The 18,963-nt window shown below is 48.4% G+C and overlaps 1 protein-coding gene across 1 annotated transcript in view; it reads left to right on the top strand.

Moving 5' to 3' along the window:
• The window catches only part of LOC119976062 (carcinoembryonic antigen-related cell adhesion molecule 2-like), a 64,425-nt gene that overhangs the window by 37,703 nt on the left and 7,759 nt on the right, over window positions 1-18,963 (top strand). The window contains exon 5 of the mRNA XM_038816192.1: window positions 17,687-17,736. Within this exon, the coding sequence (XP_038672120.1) occupies window positions 17,687-17,736 (50 nt within the window). The remainder of the gene's footprint in view (window positions 1-17,686; window positions 17,737-18,963) is intronic.

Raw genomic sequence — 18,963 nt, 5'->3', positions numbered from 1 at the left:
AGTTTAAAACCTCCCCAACAGTGTTAGCAACCTCCCCAACAGTGTTAGCTAGGACAACTGGGAACTTTAAAAAAAAATAATTTCCGAGATATGGATATCGCGAGCTAGGCCAGCATTTATCACCCACCTTAGTTGCCTTTCAGAAGGTGGTGAGCTGCCTTCTTGAACATTACTGCCCCTAAGGTGTAGTTACACCCACACCCAGATTATGCTGCCCGCTTTCCCCAGGCAGCGGGAGTGTAGACAGAGTCAATGGATGGGAGGCGGGTTCGCGTGATGGACTGGGCGGTGTTCACGTCTCTCTGTCTCACAGTCTAGGCCTGGCAGTTGCCATACCAGGCTGTGATGCAGCCAGATAATAATAATAATCATCATCTTTATTGCCACAAGTAGGCTTACATTAACATTGCAATGAAGTTACCGTGAAAAACCCCTAGTCGCTACATTCTGGCGCCTGTTCGGATATACGGAGGGAGAATACATGGAGAATTGTGATCATTGTAATGCAGAACAATGCCAGCAGCGCGAGTTGAATTCCTGTACCGTCCTCCCCGAACAGACGTCGGAATGTGATGACTGGGGGCTTTTAACAGTAACTTCATTGAAGCTTATTTGTGACAATAAGCGATTATTATTATTATTATTCAGAATGTCCAAAGACAGTATGTCTTTCGGGACTTGAGGGAGGAAACCGGAGCACCCGGAGGAAACCCACACAGACACGGGGAGAATGTGCAGACTCTGCACAGACAGTGACCCAAGCCGGGAATCGAACCTGGGACCCTGGCGCTGTGAAGCAACGGAGCTAACCACATGTGCTACCGTGCCGCCGATTAATTTTGGATGCTTTCTATGGTGCATCTATAAAAACTGGTGCGAGTCAATGTGAACATACCGTATTTCCTTAGTTGCCTGAGGAAGTATAGGTGCTATTGTGCTTTCTTGGTTGTAGTGTTGAATCATGGCAGTGTCAGCAACAAAAAGGGCTCTCTGTTGCTGCCGACTTTAACCCTTTCCTTAAATGCTAATTGTGTATCAGTAAGTTAACACTCAAAGTCAGAAGTTTTCTGGTTCAAGTCGCACTCCAAAGACTTGAATCCATAATCTGTACTGATGCTCTCATGTACTGGATGTGCTGCACTCTTGGATACGTCGTTTGATGAGGCATTAACTGCACTCGCAGGTGGCTGTGAAAGATCCTGCGAGAAAGATTGAGGGGCAGCAGGGTAGCATGGTGGTTAGCATAAATGCTTCACAGCTCCAGGGTCCCAGGTTCGATTCCCGGCTGGGTCACTGTCTGTGTGGAGTCTGCACGTCCTCCCCCTGTGTGCGTGGGTTTCCTCCGGGTGCTCCGGTTTCCTCCCACAGTCCAAAGATGTGCGGGTTAGGTGGATTGGCCATGCTAAATTGCCCGTAGTGTCCTAATAAAAAAAGTAAGGTTAAGGGGGGGTTGTTGGGTTACGGGTATAGGGTGGATACGTGGGTTTGAGTAGGGTGATCATGGCTCGGCACAACATTGAGGGCCGAAGGGCCTGTTCTGTGCTGTACTGTTCTATGTTCTATGTTCTATCCCACAACACTATTTCAAAGAACAGTTCTCTCTTCAGTCCACGTCATATTGATCACCAATGCTCCCTTCACCGCCTCCCCCCCAACCACACCATTGTGAACCACGCTGCAGAATATGGTCCAGTCACAGAGCAGCATTGCCGAGGGGGATGATACCTTTGTGCAGACATTAGGGAGCCACCAGGGCTGGCAGATCCAGATGATGTAGGGGCAGTCAGAGCTCGAACCAGCCTGAGGTGAACCCCAGGGTCCTATAGACACCGAGCAGGAGAAGGCACTGAGTTCCAACCCCGACCTGTCCCGTTGAGTGGGGATGGTGGCTACTCGCTCCCCTGAGTTCCACTCCTCCGGTGAAACTGTACCTCAAAGTCAGGACATGGCAGCACGGCTGGGCATATGCCATCGACAAGTACGCCGGGGCTCTAAGCCGGCAGAGGATGGGGCAGGGGGATGGCAACCGATGCAGGAAGTCGATGGGGACAGAAACAAAATGGAAAAGTGGATGGTAGAGAAACCAAAGACCAAAGTCAAAAAGGGCCACATTGCATCATAATTCTAAAAGGGCAATAAATGTCAAAAAAACAAGCCCGAAGGCTCGTGTTTCAATGCGTGGAGCATTTATAATAAGGTTGATGAATGAACTGCTGGCAATCATTAACTGATATGATGCGATTGGGATCACGGAGACCTGGCTCCAGGGTGACCAAGGATGGGAACTCAACATCCAGGAGTATTCAATATTCAGGAAAGATAGGAGGAAAGGAAGGTGGGGTAGCGTTGCTGGCTACAGAGGAAATTAATGCAATAGTAAGGAACGACATTAGGCTGGACAATGTGGAATCTGTATGGGTGGAGCTGCAGAGCACCAAAGGGAAAAAAGACTTAGTGGGTGTTGTGTACAGATCAGCAAACAGTAGGTGTGAGGTTGGGGATGGTATCAAACAGGAAATTAGTGATGCGTGCAGTAAGGGTGCAGCAGTTATTATGGGTGACTTCAATCTGCATATTGATTGGGCTAATCAAACTGGTAGCAATGCGATGGAGGAGAAATTCCTGGAATGTCTAAGGGATGGTTTTCTCGACCAATATGTCAAGGAACCAACTGGAGATCAGGCTATCCTAGACTGGGTATTGTGGAATGAGAGGGGATTAATTAGCAATGTTGTGGTTCGAGATCCTTCAGGAAAGACTGACCATAGTATAGTAGAATTCTTCATTAAGATGGCGAGTGACACAATTAAGTGGGAAACAGGGGTCCTGAACTTAAAGAAAGCTAACTTTGATGGTATGAGATGTGCATTGGCTGATGGTGTGAGATGTGAAATGAAAAAATGAAAATCGCTTATTGTCACGAGTAGGCTTCAAATGAAGTTACTGTGAAAAGCCCCTAGTCGCCACATTCCGACGCCTGTTCGGGAAGGCTGTTACAAGAATCAAACCGTGCTGCTGGCCTGCTTGGTCTGCTTTCAAAGCCAGCGATTTAGCACTGTGCTAAACAGCTAAACAGTGTATTGGCTAGGATAAGCTGGCAAAGAATGCTTAAGGGGTTGATGGTGGATAGGCAATGGCAGCCATTTACAGAACCACATGGATGAACTTCAACAATTGTACATTCCTGTCTAGTGCAAGAGTAAGACGGGGAAGGGGCTTAACCACGGCTAATGAGGGAAATCAGGATAGAGTTAAAGCCAAAGAGGAGGCATATAAATTGGCCAGAAAAAGCAGCAAAGCCTGAGGACTGGGAGAAATTTGAAATTCAGCAACGGGTTTAATTCGGAAGGGGGAAACTAGAATACAAGAGTAAGCTTGCAGAAAATGTAAATGCTTGCATCTATAGATGCAAAAGCTTCTATAGATATGTGAAGAGAGAAAGACTGGTGAAGTCAAATGTAGGCCTCACGGCCTCACGGTAGCATGGTGGTTAGCATCAATGCTTCACAGCTCCAGGGTCCCAGGTTCGATTCCCGGCTGGGTCACTGTCTGTGTGGAGTCTGCACGTCCTCCCCGTGTGTGCGTGGGTTTCCTCCGGGTGCTCCGGTTTCCTCCCACAGTCCAAAGATGTGCGGGTTAGGTGGATTGGCCATGCTAAATTGCCCGTAGTGTAAGGTTAATGGGGGGATTGTTGGGTTACGGGTTACATGGGTTTAAGTAGGGTGATCATTGCTCGGCACAACATCGAGGGCCGAAGGGCCTGTTCTGTGCTGTACTGTTCTATGTTCTAGGCCCTTACAGTTAGCATCAGGTGACTTCATAATGGGCAACAAAGAGATGGCAGACTGGTTGAAGGAGGAACTGAAGGAAATCCTGATTAGTCAGAAAATTGTATTGGGGAAATTGATGGGATTAAAACCCGATAAGTCACCAGGGCCTGATGCTCTGCATCCCAGAGTACTTAAGGAAGTGGCCCTAGAAATAGTGGACACATTGATGATTATTTCCCATCATTCCAAAGACTCTGGAAGAGTTCTAATGGATTGGAGGTTAGCTAATGTAACCCAACTTTTTAAAAAAGAGGGAGAGAGAAAATGGGGAATTATAGACCGGTTAGTCCACATCAGTGGTGGGGAAAGTGCGGGAGTCAATTATTAAGGGTGACATAACTGAGCATTTGAAAAGTGGGGACAGGATTGGTCCCAAGTCAGCATGGGTTCACTAATGGGAAATCATGCTTGACAAATCTTCTGAATTTTCTGAGGATGTGACCAGCAGAGTGGACAAGGGTGAACCAGTGGATGTTGTGTATCTGGACTTTCAAAAGGCTTTTGACAAGGCCCCACACAAGAGATTAGTCAGCAAAATTAAAGCTCATGGTATTGCGGGTATTCTATTGACGTGGATCGAGAACTGGTTGGCAAACAGGAAGCAGAGAGTGGGAATAAATGGGTCCTTTTCAGAGTGGCAGGCAGTGACTAGTGGGGTACCGCAGGGTTCAGTGCTGGGACCCCAGCTGTTCACAATGTATATTGGCAATTTGACGAAGGAATTCCCCAAACAGGCGCCAGAATGTGGCGACTAGGGGCTTTTCACAGTAACTTCATTGAAGCTTACTTGTGACAATAAGCTATTATTATTATTAATTGCATGCAATATCTCCAAACGTGCAGACAACACTAACCTGGGTGGCAGTGTGTGCTGTGAGGAGGGTGGCAGTGTGTGCTGTGAGGAGGGTGGCAGTGTGTGCTGTGAGGAGGGTGACAGTGTGTGCTGTGAGGAGGGTGGCAGTGTGTGCTGTGAGGAGGGTGGCAGTGTGTGCTGTGAGGAGGGTGGCAGTGTGTGCTGTGAGGAGGGTGGCAGTGTGTGCTGTGAGGAGGGTGGCAGTGTGTGCTGTGAGGAGGGTGGCAGTGTGTGCTGTGAGGAGGGTGGCAGTGTGTGCTGTGAGGAGGGTGGCAGTGTGTGCTGTGAGGAGGGTGGCAGTGTGTGCTGTGAGGAGGGTGGCAGTGTGTGCTGTGAGGAGGGTGGCAGTGTGTGCTGTGAGGAGGGTGGCAGTGTGTGCTGTGAGGAGGGTGGCAGTGTGTGCTGTGAGGAGGGTAGCAGTGTGTGCTGTGAGGAGGGTGGGGCTGTGAGGAGGGTGGCAGTGTGTGCTGTGAGGAGGGTGGCAGTGTGTGCTGTGAGGAGGGTGGCAGTGTGTGCTGTGAGGAGGGTGGCAGTGTGTGCTGTGAGGAGGGTGGCAGTGTGTGCTGTGAGGAGGGTGGCAGTGTGTGCTGTGAGGAGGGTGGCAGTGTGTGCTGTGAGGAGGGTGGCAGTGTGTGCTGTGAGGAGGGTGGCAGTGTGTGCTGTGAGGAGGGTGGCAGTGTGTGCTGTGAGGAGGGTGGCAGTGTGTGCTATGAGGAGGATGCAAAGAGGCTGCAGGCTGACGGACCGGCTGGCTGAGTTGGCAGATACTTGGCAAATGCAATATAATGTGGGTAAATGTGACGTTATCCACTTTGATGGCAAAAGCAGGAAGGCAGATTATTATCTGATTGGTGGCAGTTTAGGAAAAGGGGGAGTGCAATGAGACCTGGGTGTCATGGTGGAACAGTCGCTGAAGGTTGTCGTGCAGGTACAGCAGGCGGTGAGATCTGGGTGTCATGGTGGAACAGTCGCTGAAGGTTGTCGTGCAGGTACAGCAGGCGGTGAGATCTGGGTGTCATGGTGGAACAGTCGCTGAAGGTTGTCGTGCAGGTACAGCAGGCGGTGAGATCTGGGTGTCATGGTGGAACAGTCGCTGAAGGTTGTCGTGCAGGTACAGCAGGCGGTGAGATCTGGGTGTCATGGTGGAACAGTCGCTGAAGGTTGACGTGCAGGTACAGCAGGCGGTGAGATCTGGGTGTCATGGTGGAATAGTCGCTGAAGGTTGTCGTGCGGGTATAGCTGGCAGTAAGATCTGGGTGTCATGGTGGAACAGTCGCTGAAGGTTGACATGCGGTGAGATCTGGGTGTCATGGTGGAACAGTCGCTGAAGGTTGTCGTGCAGGTACAGCAGGCGGTGAGGAAAGCTAATGGCATGCTGGCCTTCATAGCGAAAGGATTTGAGTATAGGAGTAGGGATGTCTTGCTGCAGTTATACAGGGCCTTGGTGAGGCCACACCTTGAGTATTGGGTGCAGTTTTCACTTTCTAGTTTGAGGAAGGACATTATTGCTATTGAGGGTGTCCAGTGAAGGTTCACCAGACTAATTCCTGGGATGGCAGGACTGACAAGTGAAGAAAGACTGGATCGATTGGGCTTGTACTCACTGGAATTTAGAAGAATGAGAGGTGATTGCACAGAAACATATAAAATCCCGATTGGCTTGACAGACTAGATGCGGGAAGAATGTTCCCGATGTTGGGGACGTCCAGAACTAGGGATCACAGTTTAAGAATAAGGGGTAGGCCATTCAAGACTGAGATGAGGAAGAACGTCTTCCCATAGAGAGCTGTGAACTTGTGGAATTCTCCACCACAGAAAGCTGTTGGGGCCAGTTCGGATATATTCAAGAGGGAGCTGGACGTGGCCCTTGCAGCTAAAGGGATCAAGGGGTATGGAGAGAAAGCGGGAGTGGGATACTGAATTTGCCATGATCATATTGAATTGGCTCGAAGGGCCAAATGGCCTACTCCACCTATTTTCCATGTTTCTAGGAAGGCCACGGGATGTGGCAAACAGCTGGATGTCTCCACCTCCGATGTGCATCCTGGGGATACACCGAGACGTAGCGGTAGAGTAAGGAAGGTTAAGCACATTGAGGATCACTGAGGGCACTGGGGGAGGGTGGGGGAGAAGGGCGGGGGGGGGGGGTGGGTGGGGTTTGGTGAGGGTGAGGGGGACATTGTTAGACATCTGTGACACATTAAAAACCCTTGACCACAAGCAGCTTCTTCCGCAATGTGGCCCGACCTCCAAAACGTTGGCCCATCCGGGTACCCCCCCCCCCCCCCCCACCCCCCCGGCCTTGGACATGTCCCTGGAGCTGTGTCCCATCCCCTGGGTGTTCGGATGTTGGGTGCTGCGTGTGTGGTGTCGCCTCCCGCAGTGTTCTAGCACCGTGTCCATACATCAAGATGTGATTGGGCTGCTAGGCAATGACTCCCACATGCTACATGGCCCGCCCACCCACAGGAATACACTTGGGCTGTGTGAAGTGCTCACTTAACCAAGATTGCCAATTACCTATTCACAATACCCTTCAGCCGCAAGGCCAGAGGCCTCAGCAGTCGGTGGGGGTTATGGGGCAAAAGGGCAGGGGCTAGGGTTGCACCCGAAATGGGTCCACATGATCCAGGGGTTGGTATGGTGATGCCACATGCAGTTGCCCCCCCCCCCCGCGCCTCCTCTGCACTCTCCCCACTCCTGTGGAGGCCCCCCCCCCCCCAACCGAGAGTCCTGCACCCCCTGCCGAGCTAGGACGGCAAGCCCAACGTCCCCGGGTTGAGATAACTACTCACCACCTCGGCTCCTCACAAGAGCCCTTCCGCCAGGTTGATGTTTTTCCAAAGGAGTACTGATCGGCGCCAGCGTGACCACTTGCTGGGGAGGCCAGTGAATGACGGGAGGCTGTTGGATATGGTTTGGCTCCCGGTAATTGTATGGCAATAGGGCTTAAATGGTGATAATTGGTTTATTGCCACCCTCCGGTGAGATCCCGATTTGGCTTTTGGGGGCGGGCCGGTTGCATCGCGAACTGTTTTGCGGTTCTTGTTTTTGACCTTTCCCGATAGTCACCAGCCTTGTTTCGCTCGGGCGAGAGCGCAAAGAGGCTGGAGAATCGCGCCCTGAGTGTTTGAAAGCGGTGGGAAGCTCGCCCGCAGAACCGGTGGGAAACTTCCTGAAAAACCCTCCACAAATGAACATAGAACATTACAGCGCAGTACAGGCCCTTCGGCCCTCGATGTTGCACCGTCCTGTGAAACCCCTCTAAAGTCCCTCTGCACTATTCCCTTATCGTCCATATGCCTATCCAATGACCATTTGAATGCGTTTAGTGTTGGCGAGTCCACTACTGTTGCAGGCAGGGCATTCCACGCCCTTACTACTCTCTGAGTAAAGAACCTACCTCTGACATCTGTCTTATGTCTATCTCCCCTCAATTTAAAGCTATGTTCCCTCGTGCTGGACATCACCATCTGAGGAAAAAGGCTCTCAATGTCCACCCTATCTAATCCTCTGATCATCTTGTATGCCTCAATTAAGTCACCTCTTAACCTTCTCTCTAACGAAACCAGCCTCAAGTCCTTCAGCCTTTCCTCGTAAGATCTTCCCTCCATACCAGGCAACATCCTTGTAAATCTCCTCTGTACCCTATCCAATGCTTCCACATCCTTCCAATACTGCGGCGACCAGAACTGCACACAATACTCCAAATGCGGCCGCACCAGAGTTTTGTACAACTGCAACATGACCTCATGGCTCCGAAACTCAATTCCTCTACCAATAAAAGCTAACACACCATACACCTTCTTAACAACCCTCTCAACCTGGGTGGCAACTTTCAGGGATCTATGGACATAGATATTTGTTGGTAAAATCACGCCCAATGCCTCTGAATGCTGCCTGACCTGTTGAGTACTTCCAGCACTTTCTTGTTTCTATTTAATATTTCCTTGTGCTGTTCAGTGTCAATCTATTTTTGCTATCCTGTTTTGCACCTTGCAGTATTTTATTCTGTTGAAGGTGCTGTGTAAATCCGGGTGGTTGTTGTTGATGTATTCTGGAATGGGCGAGATATTCAACATAAATTCACTCAATGTTGTTCACTATTGAATATTTTCAGATCACGGTATCCATGGTACCAAACCGATCTGGCGCATAGTGGGCCCCATTATGGTGCTCTCTGTTATCATCGTCTTTGCAATATGGTACTGTAAGTATTAAATGTATTCACCAGATTTGTCACTTTATAAGGGATTGAGTTTACATGAATGTTTTCACCAGTGATTCTCACCATCATTTTAATTTTTAAAAATGGAACAATTACAAAGAAACCTCACCCCATTCTGTCCCTTCACAGTAAGAAGAGGGGTGGCGTATGCTAGCGAACACAGGAATAAGAGGATTGAGCAATTGAACACCGGGCTGGAGAATTATTATACGGGGGAGGACATCAAGGATTGAGTTCTCCGGACCCCCAGCCAAGTGTTTCTCAGCAGCAAGCCGATCGCTGGTGGCGGGATTCCCTTTTCCCGCTGCTTGTCAATGGGATTTACCATTGAAACCCCGCCATGCTGCCTGGAAACCCGCGTGGTGGGGGGTGCGTAGAGAACCGCAATGGCCGGAGAATTCCGCCCCAGATTTCTGGGGCGTCCAGTGCTGGGGCAAGTAGGATATGTGGAGGACGATCAGGTTATAGCATAACTGGACTGGGACTAAGGTCCTCAGGGGGATTTGCTACTGCTGTTGGGGAGTTTAAACTAGCTTGTCCGGGAAAGGGGGGGGGGGGGGGTGGAACCTAAGGGGCAGCTCAAATTGGAAGGAAGTAAAGCTGGAAATGGGAAATAGAAAAGTGGCAAGTGAAATTAGAGGGCAGGTGTAATGAAGACGAGCAGCAACTAAGCTCAGACTGCAGGAGAACATTAAACAGACAAAGTTAAGGGCACTCTGGTTGAATGCACGGAACTTTCACAGCCAGGTAGATGATTTGAAGGCCCAAATACAGGTAAATGAGTCTGATCCGATTGCCATTATGGAAACATGGCTTCAGGGTGACCAAGACTGGAAACTGAATAGTCAAGGATACTCGAGATTGGGAAGCACAGGCAAGAAGGAAAAGGTGGCGCTGTTGCGATAATAATAAGCGATGGGATCAGTACTTTACATTAATAAAGGGGGATCTCCGATCAGGAGGACAAAGTGTGGAACCTGTTTGGGTCATGTTGTATTGTGAGGCTATCCATGAGGCTGTGTTTACAACACTAAAGAGGTTTATTGAACAGAAGGCAAACTATATACACTCGGTTGTGCAATATGTGCACAGGTTTCGTTCCCTCGATGCCCCCCCCACCCCGGTGAACTGTATATGTCGGGTTGTGGATAATGCTTGAAAATAAATAGTGGAGCAGAGGGAGCTAGTAAGGGGGTAGTATTCATATGAAGGGAGCAGCACGGTGGCACAGTGGGGGCGGCAAAGTGGCACAGTGGTTAGGACTGCTGCCCGCGGTGCCAGGGACCCGGTTCAGTTCCTGCCTTGGGCGACTCTGTGGAGTTTGCATGGTCTCCCCGTGTCTGCGTAGGGTCCCTTTGGCTGGTCCGGTTGCCTCCCAAAGATGTGCACGTTAGTTGGATTGGCCATGCTAAATTTCCCTCGAGTGTCCAAGGGTGTGCATGCGGGATTGCAAGGATAGGGTGTTGGAGTTGGCCTAGATAGCTGCTGTTTCAGAGGATCGGTGCAGGCGTGATGGGCTGAATGGCCTCCTTCTGCACTGTCTGGTTTCCATGGAGCTTTGGAGAGTAAAAGAGAAAGGACAAGGCATTAGGGCAGGGTAGTGAGACCAGCGCGTGAGAGGAAGAGACGCAGCGTACAAACATGGCAGCGTACCAGTAAATAAGAGAAAAACGAGTTTCCCATTTCAGCAGGAAAAATAGACAAGTATAAAAATTATCTAAATGGAGAGAGACTGAAGACTGCTGCACTATAAAGGATTCTGCCCCGTACATTCGTCACAAAAGATTATAGTGTAAGCAAATAATTAGGAATGCAAAGGGGTTCTCCCAATTACGGTGGAGGAATTTCTTCTCTCAGAGAATCTTTGGTATTTGGAATTCTCTTCCAGCAGGGGGCAGTAGGGGTAGGCTCATTGAATATATTCAAAACTGGGTGAGTTGGTCAGATTTGTGATTGTGGGGGATAGACAGTCGAATGAAGTTAAGACCACAATCCGATCTGCCATGATCTCATTTTATTAGAACATTAGTACCTGCACCTTAAGGACTACAGCGGTTCAAGAAGGCAACTTACCATCACCTTCTGAAGGGCAACTAGGGATGGGCAGTAAATGCTGGCCTAACCAGCAAAGCTCACATCCCGAAAATTAATTTAAAAAAAAAATTAGAGTACGATTCGGCCCCTCGAGACTGCTTCGCCATTTGATAGGCTCATGGCTGATCTGATTGTGGCCTCAACTCTACTTTCCTACCCACCCCACTTTGATTCCCTTGTCAATCAAAAATAAAACAGCCTTAAAAATCTTCAATGGCCTCCACCGCTCTCTGAGGAGCTGAACTCCACAGACTAACCACCCACTTGGAGAAAAAATTTTCTCCTCATCTCTGACTTACATTGGAGTCCCCTCACTTTAAAACAGTGGCTCCTGGTTCTAGTCTCTCTCGCATGGGGAAATATTCTCTCAGCATTCACCCCGTCACGATCTCTTATCTTTCAGTAACATTACCTCGCATTCTTCTAAACTCCCAACGTGTACAGGCCCATCTGTCCAATCCTTTGACTATCACAGGAATCATTCAAGGGAACTTTGTCTGAACTGCTTCTAGTCCAACCACATCCTTGATGGAACCATCAATTCTACGGACACGTGCTTGTAGGATTAGAATAGCGGTTTTAATATACTTACAACAGAGCCAGCCGATTCGCCGTTGAACTTTCGATGAACTGGCCGGCTGGCTCTGTGGCACGGATATTTATACAGCAGCTCCAGGGGGAGGAGTTCTGGGCGGAGCCAAGGGGGAGCCCAGTACAAACTCTCGAGTACTCCCAGAGCTACTCCCCCTGGTGGTCAGGTAGTGCAACTGCACTTACAATATCGGTACATATTTACAATGGGAACAGAGTGACATTGGTAACTTATAATACCATGTGAATCTCATTCACCATAATCCTTTCTTCAATAAGGGGGCCAAAACTGTACACAGTACTCCAGATGTGCTTTCATCTGTGGAACTGCAGCAAAGTTTACTTACTTTTATATTCCATTCCTTTTGCAAGAAACAACATCATTCTATTTCCCTATCATAACTTTCTGTACCCGCTTACATGTGATTCATGTGCATTACCAGGAGACGTCATCCCTCTGCACCTCCGAGTTCTGCAGCCTTTTTCCATTCAAATACTGTACTGTGTTCTGTGATTGGTCCTTCTGTCTTGGACTGTCGGTGTGGGACCTGGTGCTCGGGCAGGCTGTTGCTGGGCGGGATTCTCCAGTCCCCCAGCCACGTCTTTCTTGGCCGCATGGGGGATCCTTTCTTCCTGCTCCTTGTCAATGGGATTTCCCATTGCAACCACCCACGCCTCCGGGAAACCCATGGGCAGGGGTAAGCTGCCAGCAGGAAAAGTGAATCGCAATGAGCAGAGATCTCCGGCCACACTCTGGTATCTGCTTTACACTTGTTAATGGTACTACATCACCCAACTGTTCCGGGCTCTGTTTGTGGCCAACAAACAAACAAATAGGTAAGTAGCCAAGAGCCGGGGAAAGTAGCCAAGGCATGATGGAAGATAAGGAAGGGAGGGAGGACTGTGGGGAAAGGGGGGGGGGGGGGGAGCAGTGTAAGAGGGTATAGCCAGACATAGCTGAAAAGAAAGGGGAGCAGCAGAGAGGGAGGGGAAGGGTGAGGGAGGAGGGTACAGGGATCAGTGCTGGGTCCTCTGCTATTTGTGATTTTTATCAATGACTTGGAGGAGGGGGCTGAAGGGTGGGTCAGTAAATTTGCTGATGACACCAAGATTGGTGGAGTAGTGGATGAGGTGGAGGGCTGTTGTAGGCAAAGAGACATTGGTAGGATGCAGAGCTGGGCCGAAAAATGGCAGATGGAGTTTAACCCTGATCAGTGCGAGGTGATTCATTTTGGTAGAAAAAATTTGAATGCGGATTACAGGGTCAACGGCAGGGTTCTGAGGAACGTGGAGGAACAGAGAGATCTTGGGGTTTGAAGAAGGCCTATAGTGTGTTAGCGTTTATTAACAGGGGGCTTTGGAGAGTAAAAGAGAAAGGACAAGGCATTAGGGCAGGGTAGTGAGACCAGCGCGTGAGAGGAAGAGACGCAGCGTACAAACATGGCAGTGTACCAGTAAATAAGAGAAAAACGAGTTTCCCATTTCAGCAGGAAAAATAGACAAGTATAAAAATTATCTAAATGGAGAGAGACTGAGACTGAAGACTGCTGCACTATAAAGGATTCTGCCCCGTACATTCGTCACAAAAGATTATAGTGTAAGCAAATAATTAGGAATGCAAAGGGGTTCTCCCAATTATGGTGGAGGAATTTCTTCTCTCGGAGAATCTTTGGTATTTGGAATTCTCTTCCAGCAGGGGGCAGTAGGGGTAGGCTCATTGAATATATTCAAAACTGGGTGAGTTGGTCAGATTTGTGATTGTGGGGGATAGACAGTCGAATGAAGTTAAGACCACAATCCGATCTGCCATGATCTCATTTTATTAGAACATTAGTACCTGCACCTTAAGGACTACAGCGGTTCAAGAAGGCAACTTACCATCACCTTCTGAAGGGCAACTAGGGATGGGCAGTAAATGCTGGCCTAACCAGCAAAGCTCACATCCCATAAATGTGATGTTAAAAAAAAATTAGAATACGATTCGGCCCCTCGAGACTGCTTCGCCATTTGATAGGCTCATGGCTGATCTGATTGTGGCCTCAACTCTACTTTCCTACCCACCCCACTTTGATTCCCTTGTCAATCAAAAATAAAACTCAGCCTTAAAAATCTTCAATGGCCTCCACCGCTCTCTGAGGAGCTGAACTCCACAGACTAACCACCCACTTGGAGAAAAAATGTTCTCCTCATCTCTGACTTACATTGGAGTCCCCTCACTTTAAAACAGTGGCTCCTGGTTCTAGTCTCTCTCGCATGGGGAAATATTCTCTCAGCATTCACCCCGTCACGATCTCTTATCTTTCAGTAACATTACCTCGCATTCTTCTAAACTCCCAACGTGTACAGGCCCATCTGTCCAATCCTTTGACCATCACAGGAATCGTTCAAGGGAACTTTGTCTGAACTGCTTCTAGTCCAACCACATCCTTGATGGAGCCATCAATTCTACGGACACGTGCTTGTAGGATTAGAATAGCGGTTTTAATATACTTACAACAGAGCCAGCCGCTTCGCCGTTGAACTTTCGATGAACTGGCCGGCTGGCTCTGTGGCACGGATCTTTATACAGCAGCTCCAGGGGGAGGAGTTCTGGGCGGAGCCAAGGGGGGAGCCCAGTACAAACTCTCGAGTACTCCCAGAGCTACTCCCCCTGGTGGTCAGGTAGTGCAACTACACTTACAATATCGGTACATATATACAATGGGAACAGAGTGACATTGGTAACTTATAATACCGTGTGAATCTCATTCACCATAATCCTTTCTTCAATAAGGGGGCCAAAACTGTACACAGTACTCCAGATGTGCTTTCATCTGTGGAACTGCAGCAAAGTTTACTTATTTTATATTCCATTCCTCTTGCAAGAAGCAACATCATTCTATTTCCCTATCATAACTATCTGTACCCGCTTACATGTGATTCATGTGCATTACCAGGAGACGTCATCCCTCTGCACCTCCGAGTTCTGCAGCCTTTTTCCATTCAAATACTGTACTGTGTTCTGTGATTGGTCCTTCTGTCTTGGACTGTCGGTGTGGGACCTGGTGCTCGGGCAGGCTGTTGCTGGGCGGGATTCTCCAGTCCCCCAGCCACGTCTTTCTTGGCCGCATGGGGGATCCTTTCTTCCTGCTCCTTGTCAATGGGATTTCCCATTGCAACCACCCACGCCTCCAGGAAACCCATGGGCAGGGGTAAGCTGCCAGCAGGAAAAGTGAATCGCAATGAGCAGAGATCTCCGGCCACACTCTGGTATCGGCTTTACACTTGTTAATGGTACTACATCACCCAACTGTTCCGGGCTCTGTTTGTGGCCAACAAACAAACAACTATGTAAGTAGCCAAGAGCCGGGGAAAGTAGCCAAGGCATGATGGAAGATAAGGAAGGGAGGGAGGACTGTGGGGAAAGGGGGGGGGGGGGGGGAGCAGTGTAAGAGGGTATAGCCAGACATAGCTGAAAAGAAAGGGGAGCAGCAGAGAGGGAGGGGAAGGGTGAGGGAGGAGGGTACAGGGATCAGTGCTGGGTCCTCTGCTATTTGTGATTTTTATCAATAACTTGGAGGAGGGGGCTGAAGGGTGGGTCAGTAAATTTGCTGATGACACCAAGATTGGTGGAGTAGTGGATGAGGTGGAGGGCTGTTGTAGGCTGCAAAGAGACATTGGTAGGATGCAGAGCTGGGCCGAAAAATGGCAGATGGAGTTTAACCCTGATCAGTGCGAGGTGATTCATTTTGGTAGAAAAAATTTGAATGCGGATTACAGGGTCAACGGCAGGGTTCTGAGGAACGTGGAGTAACAGAGAGATCTTGGGGTTTGAAGAAGGCCTATAGTGTGTTAGGGTTTATTAACAGGGGGCTTGGGTTTAAGAGACGCGGGGTTATGCTGCAACTGTACATGACCCTGGTGAGACCACATTCGGAGTATTGTGTGTAGTTCTGGTCACTTCACTATAAGAAGGTGTGGAAGCATTGGAAAGGGTGCAAAGGAGATTTACCAGGATGCTGCCCGGTTTGCAGGATAGGTCTTATGAGGAAAGGTTGAGGGAGCTAGGGCTTTTCTTTTTGGAGCGGAGGAGGATGAGAGGCGACTTAATAGAGGTTTATAAGTTGGTGAGGGGGATAGATAGAGTGGATTAGATTGGATTTGTCTATTGTCACGTGTACCGAGGTACAGTGAAAAGTATCTTTCTGCGAGCAGCTCAACAGATCATTAAGTACTTGGGAAGAAAAGGTAATAAAAGAAAATACATAATAGGGCAACACAAGGTACACAATGTAACTACATAAGCACCGGTATCGGGTGAAGCATACAGGGTGTAGTGTTAATGAGGTCAATCCATAAGAGGGTCATTTAGGAGTCTGGTGACAGTGGGGAAGAAGCTGTTTTTGAGTCTGTTCGTGCGTGTTCTCAGACTTCTGTATCTCCTGCCCGATGGACGTTCAGAGACTATTTCCTCGGGTGGATGTAGCTATTACAAGGAGGCATAACTATAAGGTTCAGGGTGGGAGATATAGGAGGGATGTCCGAGGTAGGTTCTTTACTTAGAGAGTGGTTAGGGTGTGGAATGGACTGCCTGCTGTGATAGTGGAGTCGGACACTTTAGGAACTTTCAAGCGGTTATTGGATAGGCACATGGAGCACACCAGAATGACAGGGAGTGGGATAGCTTGATCTTGGTTTCGGACAATGCTCGGCACAACATCGAGGGCCGAAGGGCCTGTTCTGTGCTGTACTGTTCTATGTTCTATATACATCTGAACAGGTTACAGAGTAGGCACATAGCTCCCAGGAATGATTCCAAACTCTCACTCTGCAGAGAGTCTTAATATGTGACTGACTGGTGTTAGTGGTAAATCAACATCTATATCATGCGTTAGCACATCCCATCTGTTAACCCTTTCCACGGCATACTGCATTTCCCACATACCCCATTTGCCAGATCTTTGTCCTCTCACTTAATCTATACATATCCCTTTGCTGACTCCTTATGTCCTCCTCACAACTTACCTTCTGATGCTCCATCAATGACTCCAGAAGCGAGATTTGATGACAATTGAAGGCTTTAGTGGACTGGATGTTTCCCCCAGCAGCGCAGGTACAGAATGCAGCAGCTGGGGAGACACAGGCTCTTATACTCCGCCTTACTGGGCGGAACCAGCAGGCTGGCTTCACCAATGATATTGCGGTCTCAGGTACCTCCCACACCAATGGTCTGACAGCATCAACCTGGGTATCGTAATACCCCTAATACCGACTACCACACCCTCCTACCTGTCTTTCTGTTATCAGCAAATTTAGCGACCATACATTCATTTACTGAATGCCAGAATAATTCTGATGGCCCAAATTGCTCCCATTTCTTCAGTTTTCCGGAGCAATTCTTTAAAATTCTGGTTGCGGAATTGAAGGACTTTTCCCATATGTAGTCTCTCAAAAAGTGAAATTTGCAGCATTTTCTCTGTCGCGGGACGGTGGTGAATAATTGGGGTGGGGTGGGAAAGCCTCGTGGACTGGGAGCAGTGATCGGAAATTGAGAAATGAACTCCTGTATGTTTTAACTGTTTGGAAAATTGTGAGTGTGGAGTGTGGAATATGAGCTTCCACTGGTAGGAATTCCTGGGCGTGGTGAACCAATGTGGGCTGGAAGTCGGAACAGCAGATCCACCCTCTCACCCTCTCACTGCCAGGGTACAAAGCTGCCCTGGGAGAAAGTAGACCCACACATGCCTATTCACAGGGGTTAAGTTGTGAATCAGCGCTCTCCAGCTAAAATCACAGATCCCATGTGCACGATGTCCTGGTGTGCAGCGAATGAAAAGTGTCCCATCATCGACTTTGTAAAATCAAACATTAAAATGTTATTTGGTTTAACGGTTCAGCCCCTTCTCCGAGGGAACTAATTAGACACAACTTGTGCATTTAGTGTTGTTCACAGGCAACTGTGGAACAGCAGAACAAAATGGACAGAAATACTGAAACAAACCAGAGCCATTGTAACTTCTAAAGACAATAGCAGTGAGATACACTTACCATCTGACAATATTCTCTTTGGTGTTTATGGAACTCATAAAGGAACATTTTAATTCATTACAGATAAAAAAGAAGATAGAAACAGTTGTATCAGAAGTTCGAACCAAATGCAGGTATTTGTGTATTAATATCAATATAAATATCTACATATTTGCAAAGGATGATGTTTGGCTTGTTCAAAATGGTTATAAAAGTAACACTGAAACACGTACAGAAAGTGGGAATCTCCGCACTCTGTTTATAATGTCACTGATACACACACACTTACTCTCGCTCTCACTCACTTTCACTCTCACTCACTCACACACCAGAGGGAATCTTCCCGCTGTGTTTATAATGTCACTGATACACACACACACACTATCTCTCTATCTCGCTCTCTCTCTCCCACACACACACCAGAGGGATTCTTCTCGCTGTGTTTATAATGTCACTGATACACACACACACACACTATCTCTCTATCTCTCTCTCACATGCACACACCAGAGGGAATCTCCCCACTCTGTTTATAATGTCACTGATACACACACACACTCTCTCTCTCTCACACACGCACACACCAGAGGGATTCTTCCCGCTGTGTTTATAATGTCACTGATACACACACACACACACTATCTCTCTATCTCTCTCTCTCTCTCTCTCACACACACCAGAGGGATTCTTCCCGCTGTGTTTATAATGTCACTGATACACACACACACACACACACACACACACACACGCTCTCTCTCTCTCTCCCACACACACACCAGAGGGATTCTTCCCGCTGTGTTTATAATGTCACTGACTCTCTGGACTAGATGTAATTTTTGCCTCTAATTTCCGTGGGTTGGTATGATTTGTTTGTTGGAAGTCACTAAATGTTTGATGTTAATTGTTGATTTTACATCGTTCCTATTTCTATACCTGCTCGCCATTCAATTTCACTGGTTAGGGGCTGGTTTAGCTCACTCAGCTAAATCACTGGCTTTTAAAGCAGACCAAGTGTGGCGCTAACAATTATACTCAAAGCCGAGAGACTAGTACAATAGAGGCTTTATTGCTGTACGATGTTGTCCCTCCATCCGCAACTGTAGACTGAGGGTCTGAGCAGCTCTCATACATATTTATACACAAGCTCCCTGTGGGCGGAGCTAGCCGGCAGGGGCTGACCGGAGGAACCTGTATTACAGGTACAGGCATACATCCCCCTACTGCAGTACACATAACTACAGTGGTTATCTCACCACATTCACCCCCTGTAAAAAATGAGTCCGGCGGGGGTGACATGTAACTCTAATACAAAGGATGCTATTTACAAGAGGGTCCAACAAGGAAAATCAAGAGTCCATCCG

The sequence above is a fragment of the Scyliorhinus canicula genome, chromosome 13 (genome assembly GCF_902713615.1).
Source record: "Scyliorhinus canicula chromosome 13, sScyCan1.1, whole genome shotgun sequence".
NCBI lineage: Eukaryota > Metazoa > Chordata > Chondrichthyes > Carcharhiniformes > Scyliorhinidae > Scyliorhinus > Scyliorhinus canicula.
Note: the sequence above shows the minus strand (reverse complement) of the source record. Positions and strands in the feature narration are given on the sequence as shown.